Source organism: Mustela lutreola, chromosome 10 (assembly GCF_030435805.1).
Source record: "Mustela lutreola isolate mMusLut2 chromosome 10, mMusLut2.pri, whole genome shotgun sequence".
NCBI lineage: Eukaryota > Metazoa > Chordata > Mammalia > Carnivora > Mustelidae > Mustela > Mustela lutreola.
This window is the reverse complement of record NC_081299.1, coordinates 47,415,476-47,421,475: the sequence shown is the minus strand read 5'-3', so window position 1 is coordinate 47,421,475 and position 6,000 is coordinate 47,415,476. Positions and strand designations below refer to the sequence as shown.

The 6,000-nt window shown below is 45.5% G+C and overlaps 1 protein-coding gene across 3 annotated transcripts in view; it reads right to left on the bottom strand.

The window, feature by feature from the left end:
* Positions 1–316: 316 nt before the first annotated feature.
* The window catches only part of LOC131809020 (uncharacterized), a 40,681-nt gene continuing 34,997 nt past the window's right edge, over positions 317–6,000 (bottom strand). For all 3 annotated transcript variants that reach the window (XM_059135474.1, XM_059135472.1, XM_059135473.1), the window contains exon 4: positions 317–1,802. In XM_059135474.1, the coding sequence (XP_058991457.1) occupies positions 1,182–1,802 (621 nt within the window). In that variant the 3' untranslated portion in view covers positions 317–1,181. The remainder of the gene's footprint in view (positions 1,803–6,000) is intronic.

Genomic DNA, 6,000 nt, shown 5'->3' with positions numbered 1-6,000 from the left:
GAGGCAGGCAGAGAGAGAGAGAGGGAAGCAGGCTCCCTGCTGAGCAGAGAGCCCGATGTGGGACTCGATCCCAGGACCCTGAGATCATGACCTGAGCCGAAGGCAGCGGCTTAACCCACTGAGCCACCCAGGCGCCCGCCCTCCCGCCTTTTTTAAAAAAGATTTTTATTTATTTATTTGACAGACGGAGATCACAAGCAGGCAGAAAAGCAGGCAGAGAGAGGAGGCAGCAGGCTCCATGCCGAGCAGCCATGACCTGAGCTGAAGGCAGAGGCTTTAACCCACTGAGCCACCCAGGCGCCCCTCCCCCTTTATTTTTTCTTAAGTAGGTTTCTCTATAGATCTGCCTATTTTACTTTCCCCCACCAAAAAACAAAACAAAACAAAACAAAACAAAACAAACAAACAAAAAAGCTCATGAATATATTTATGAATTCTACTATTTTGTTGATTTTTGAGTTTACTTATTATCCTTGTCTTTTTTTAATTGTCTTGTTTTTCTTCTAAGTATGGCAGTGAAGGCAATGGAGTCCAAAATTATTCAAACAATAATGTGTCACATGTGTAAAATACTTTACAATTCACAAAACTCTCCTGTGTGTGAGCTCTCTTGATGCTCAGGGCAGATCTGTGAAGAAAGCAAATTAGGGACTATTATCCCCATTTTGCAAAATAGGTGCTTAGGGTTCAAAAGACATTCTAATTTACCCAAGGTCAAAAAAAAATCTAGTAGATAGTTGGAACAGAATTAATCCCAAGTTTCTGACTCCCCATCCTAATTTTTTTTTAGGCTACAGTTACTCTAAACTGATTTGGGTACTCATGATAGAAATCTCTGCACTCATTCATCAGTTTCAAAGGCTAGATATTCACTCACCACACATCCTTTGTGTACCCACATGCTTGGAGATACACATGAAGATGGAGTCCCTACCCCTAAAGAGCTCACAGAAAAGTAACCTGATTATTATAATGTGCATGACAACTTATATTTGCCACAAGTGCCAAGAAAGTGAAGATAAATAATAAAGTTGATAATAAGTCACATTTATTGAGAACTCATGTCTCTGTTTCTGTTTCTGTTCTAAGCACATTGCATCTGGGGTGAGTAACATTATGTACCATATTGCCCAGTGTGTAACAAGAGTTTAAGTCGGCAACCATTATTTTTACTATGATTTTTAAAAATAAGATCCGGGGTTGTTATCTGAAAAAAAAAGAAAAATCAGGGGGGCAGAATATTTAAATTTTATATTATCCAGAGCAACACAGTAGAGTAGAGGAGCAACTAGCCATCTGGGGAACTGGGAACTGAGGGGGAGATATTGGAGTGGAGTCTTCAGGAATAATTGAGGACTTGCAGACAGGGAAGGGAGGAACATTCCAGACAGGGCAGGAGCACTTGCAAAGACCTGGGCCTGGAACAGAGGGAAGGGAGAGGCAAGGAAAGGAGGCATTGCCCTTTGGGCAGCCAGAGACAACATACAGAAGAGGAAAAGGAGGTGGTTTCCAGCTAGAAAGCAGCAGAGGGTGGGGCTCTCCCTGTGCCTGACCCAGGCACTGAGGGTGAGGCCCAGATTTTCCAAGGCTATTTGTTTGTAGGTTACATTTTTCCTGAACAGAATCCAAATTCCTTTGTTTTCACAAAGAGCACCATAGTTTCCAAAGAAAAGAAAAAACAGACTTCTTGGTCCAAGGGCTTTCCCTGAGAAATATCCTAATGGCTGCAAGCCAAGAAAGGGTTCCACCAAGCGTTGCACTCCGAGAACAATAGAGCAAGAGGCTGGAATCTTCTTCAGCGCCTACAAGAAAATGGGACTTCGAAGTCATTCCCCGGGAGATTTTTAAATATAAGTAATATGTCCTGTTGGTTCTGCCCCAACCAAACCCTCCTACTTGAAGTTCCCAGAATACTGCATGCAGTGTGAAAAGTCTATGCTTTGGCAGTCACCGTCACTTACACTGACAGTCCTTCCTCCTCTTCCCTTTAGATGAGGCCAGCCTAAAGATTCCTCCTCCATCAGCCTTCCCTGACAACATCCCCCAGATTCTTGTCCCTACACCAGGGTCAGTGGGTGGGTGAGTGGATGGCCTTGACTTCAGTGCTGATACAGACCCATGGAGCCACCTCTGCCTCTGCCGGCAGTCATGCCACTGCCCTGAAAGTATAGCACATCTTCCCCGCTAACCACTCCTACCCCATCTTTTGTTAATTTTGTGAGCCAGTGATGGACCAGACACAGAAGGTAGGAGCAGTCCGCCCTGGGTGCAGATGATAAGGGGTACAATATTTGTAGCAAACTTTAACAAGTAAATAATTTTAAAATTATTTTTAAGAAGTCCACTGGTTTGGTTTTTTTTTTTTAAGATTTTTTAAATTATTTAATTGACAGAGAGATCACCAGTAGGCAGAGACAGAGAGAGAGAGAGAGAGAAGCAGGCTCCCTGCTGAGCAGAGAGCCCAATGCGGGGCTCAGTCCCAGACCCTGAGATCATAACCTGAGCAGAAAGCAGAGGCTTAATGCACTGAGCCACCCAGGCGCCCTAATAAGCCCACTGTTTTAATTGTCACCATGTGCAGGCAATTCTGAACTATGTCAAAGACAAAATGTTCTTCCTCTCTGGGGCAAAAAGTATGCGGCAAAGGGCACATCTCCCTTGGTCTATCACTCATGGGAAAACTTTCCAGTTCCTGCTGTCCAGGGAGAGAGCCTGCTGTCAGTGATGGAAAGTGATGTGGGGCAGAGCCTCTCGTCAGTCACTAGTTACCCAGTATGTTATGCTGTGGGCCAGGTATCACTTTACACCTATTTTACCCAATCTTCCCACTGATCCCAAAATATATGCACCTATCTTTGGTTGTTTGTAGATGAAGAAACTGAGGCTCAAAGCGGTTAAGTGATTTGTCGAGGGTTCTACCACAGGGAAGTAGGAGAGAGAAATCCGGACCAGATCTGTGCGGCCCGACATCCCTGCTCTCTCGCCAGTGCCTAGAAGAGCATACGCACCCCACACCAGGGGCTAGAACTCCCAGCCACACAACCTCTTCTTGGGGACTTCATAGCTTAACGGAGAAAGGAACTTGTGCAACTCATGATTCAGCTTAGCATGTGACAAATAGCTTTAGGAATAAGCCAGACCAACCCCTCACTGCGGCCACCTCTTTGTTGATTTAAATCTCAAGATCCAAGAGGAGGAAGAGGGTTGGCCAGAGAAGTAATTAGCCACCGATTGGACTTCTACCAGACGCTCTCCTGGAAGCACACCCTTGTTCTCCCGCTGGAGTCTTAGCACAAATACCTGTGAGGTGGGTCTCATTGTCCTGAGTTCTTTGAGGATTCTCAGAGGAGTTAAGTGACTAATTCAGGGTCACACACCAGCTAGTAGCCAGCAGGGCCCAGACTGAAGCAGAAGGCTCTCTGACTGAGAAGCCTGTGCTCTGGGCACAGCAGCACCCTGATGGGAAAGGAGTGAGGAGGAGCCACAATCAAGGTCTTCTCAGGGAGGAGGCAATGTAGTAACGACAGAAAGGATTAAGGAAGAGGAAATAACAGTTCGTTAGCTTTCTCTGGGGACTCTACCATTTATAAGATGCTTTCCCACGCAGAGTCTCATTGAATCCCCATGGATTTGGCAATTGGGTATTACCTCCATTTCACATTTGAAAAAAATGGAGACTTTAATAAAGCTGTATGATTTTCTTTCTTTTTTTTTAAGATTTTATTTATTTGTTTTTGAGAGCAAGAGACAGAATGAGAGTGAGCGTGAGTGGAGGGGCAGAGGGAGAAGTAAACTCCCCACCAGGCGGGGAGACCGAAGTGGGACTATATCCCAGGACCCTCGGATCATGACCTGAGCGGAAGGCAGATGCCTAACCGACTGAGCCACCCAGAATTTTCTGGAGCTCATATTAGTTCGTTGCCAAAAGAGTGCAGAGGGACTTTATCACATTTGTTCCGTGCATTTATTCACAAACAGGTGCTTTTGCACCTTGTATCATGTGATACTTGAAACACCCCAAGGAGGTAGGGCAGGCAAGTCTGAAGCTCTGCAGTTAACAGAAGAAGAAGTAGAATTCAGAGAGGCTGGGGCGCCTGGGTGGCTCAGTGGTTTAAGCCGCTGCCTTCGGCTCAGGTCATGATCTCAGGGTCCTGGGATCGAGTCCCGCATCAGGCTCTCTACTCAGCAAGGAGCCTGCTTCCCTCTCTCTCTCTCTCTGCCTGCCTCTCCATCTACTGTCAAATAAATAAATAAAATCTTTAAAAAAAAAAAAAATTCAGAGAGGCTGAGGGACATACCCAAGAGCTGCAACGGGAGCCAGAGCACAGGTCCTTAGAGAAGCCTACCTTTCCTATCAGCCCACGTGGAACAGACCGTTTATTTACTCCTTGTGCACCAAACTTAAGCAGGGTTCCCGTCGCTTGGGAGTGAGCCTGTCTCTAAGAAGCCCCACTAGCATATTGGATATCCAGGTTACCCCTCCCTCTAGAAGCTCTTAGATCCCCCACTGGTGCTACCTCCTAGTTTTGACAGTAAAAGGCAATTCTTGGGGAGCCTGAGTGGCTCCGTTGGTTGAGCATCTGACTCTTGGTTTCGGCTCAGGGTTTCAGATCTCAGGGTTGTGAGATAAAGCCCGACACAGGGCTCCACGCTGGGCCTGGAGCATACTTAAAAGATTCTCTCTCTTTTTTTACCTCTGCTCCTCCCTCCCCTCCCCACTCCCTCTCCTTCCTCCTCCCCCTATTCACCCCCCACTCCCCCATGCACTGACTTGTGCTCTGTCTCTTAAAAAAAAAAAAAAAAATTAAAAATTTTTTAAAAAGCAATTCTCTCAGAACTGCCCTTTTAAAAAGTTCTCCTTGGGTTCTAAAGAAAGGTATAAAATTGCTCCTCTACAAACACATTTCAAGGTTTCTTGACCAAGATACTATAATTATAAGAAATAAAACAAGGAAAGTAAAGGCTGAATAATTTACAAAGCAAGAATATCAGGTATGCACTATCTTGGGCCAGAATTCATTTGGTTCCTGAAAAACAAAAGTTAGCATGTTTGTGCTTTCAGAGACATCGTAGGCAGTCAGGGACCCCCAAAGACAAGGCAGTGTGGTGGTAAGTGTCTAAGCTGAGTAAGTGTACTAAAAGAGAAAAATCAAGGCTCAGAGAGGTTAATTAATTAACATGCTGAAGGTCACCTGGTGCTCCGCAGGGTTGAAAATGAAGATGGAATCTGCCTTGATGTTGTTTCCCTGCTCTTTTGGAGTTAAGTGTGTATTTATCTGCCCCTCCAGACTGAGTAAAAGCAATGCCCAAGACCGCAGACTGCCTGGGCAGCTTGGGCCCCTGGTTCTCCCTTAACTGTCCTGGATCCCATAATCCCTATAGTCGGAATGTTGCACGTGTGAGGCAGCCCTGAGACAAAAGAGCTTCCAGATCACCCTCTTTTATTCTGCCTTATTGTATCAGATAATGTCACTGTTCCAACCACATTCCCTTGGGATTCTTTTGAATTGTTTCCCAGGGTGTGGGGGGGTGCCCCCACCTCTGTGCGCCTCCACTGACCAGTGCCAGCAGCTACTCCTGGGGAAACCACCAGGTGCCACAGCTCCCTGGCCTTGGGTGGGGATGACTCTGGGATGTATCCCACACTCCAGAGACCCCCCCACCCCCCAGGAGAGTAAGCTGAACCTCCCTCCCCCTGCAGGTGGCATCTCAGTGTCATCCTCAAACTTCCAGTGAAAGTAACTTAGATTTCAGTTAAAACAACTGTAGGATGGATTAGACAGATTCCTTTATAAAGAATAAACACTAAAATGTCATCTATTTGACACTGAAAATCATTCTTCGTTGTTTTTTGATCACTGAAACTCATTTTAAAAATCAAATTGTTCTTATATTTCGCTCCATAGACCTCCATTTTTTGTCAACCAAAAGCTATCAATCAAAATATGACCAAGGTGTGCAGTCTAGTTTCCTGGCTGATCAACCACGTTCCATTCATTC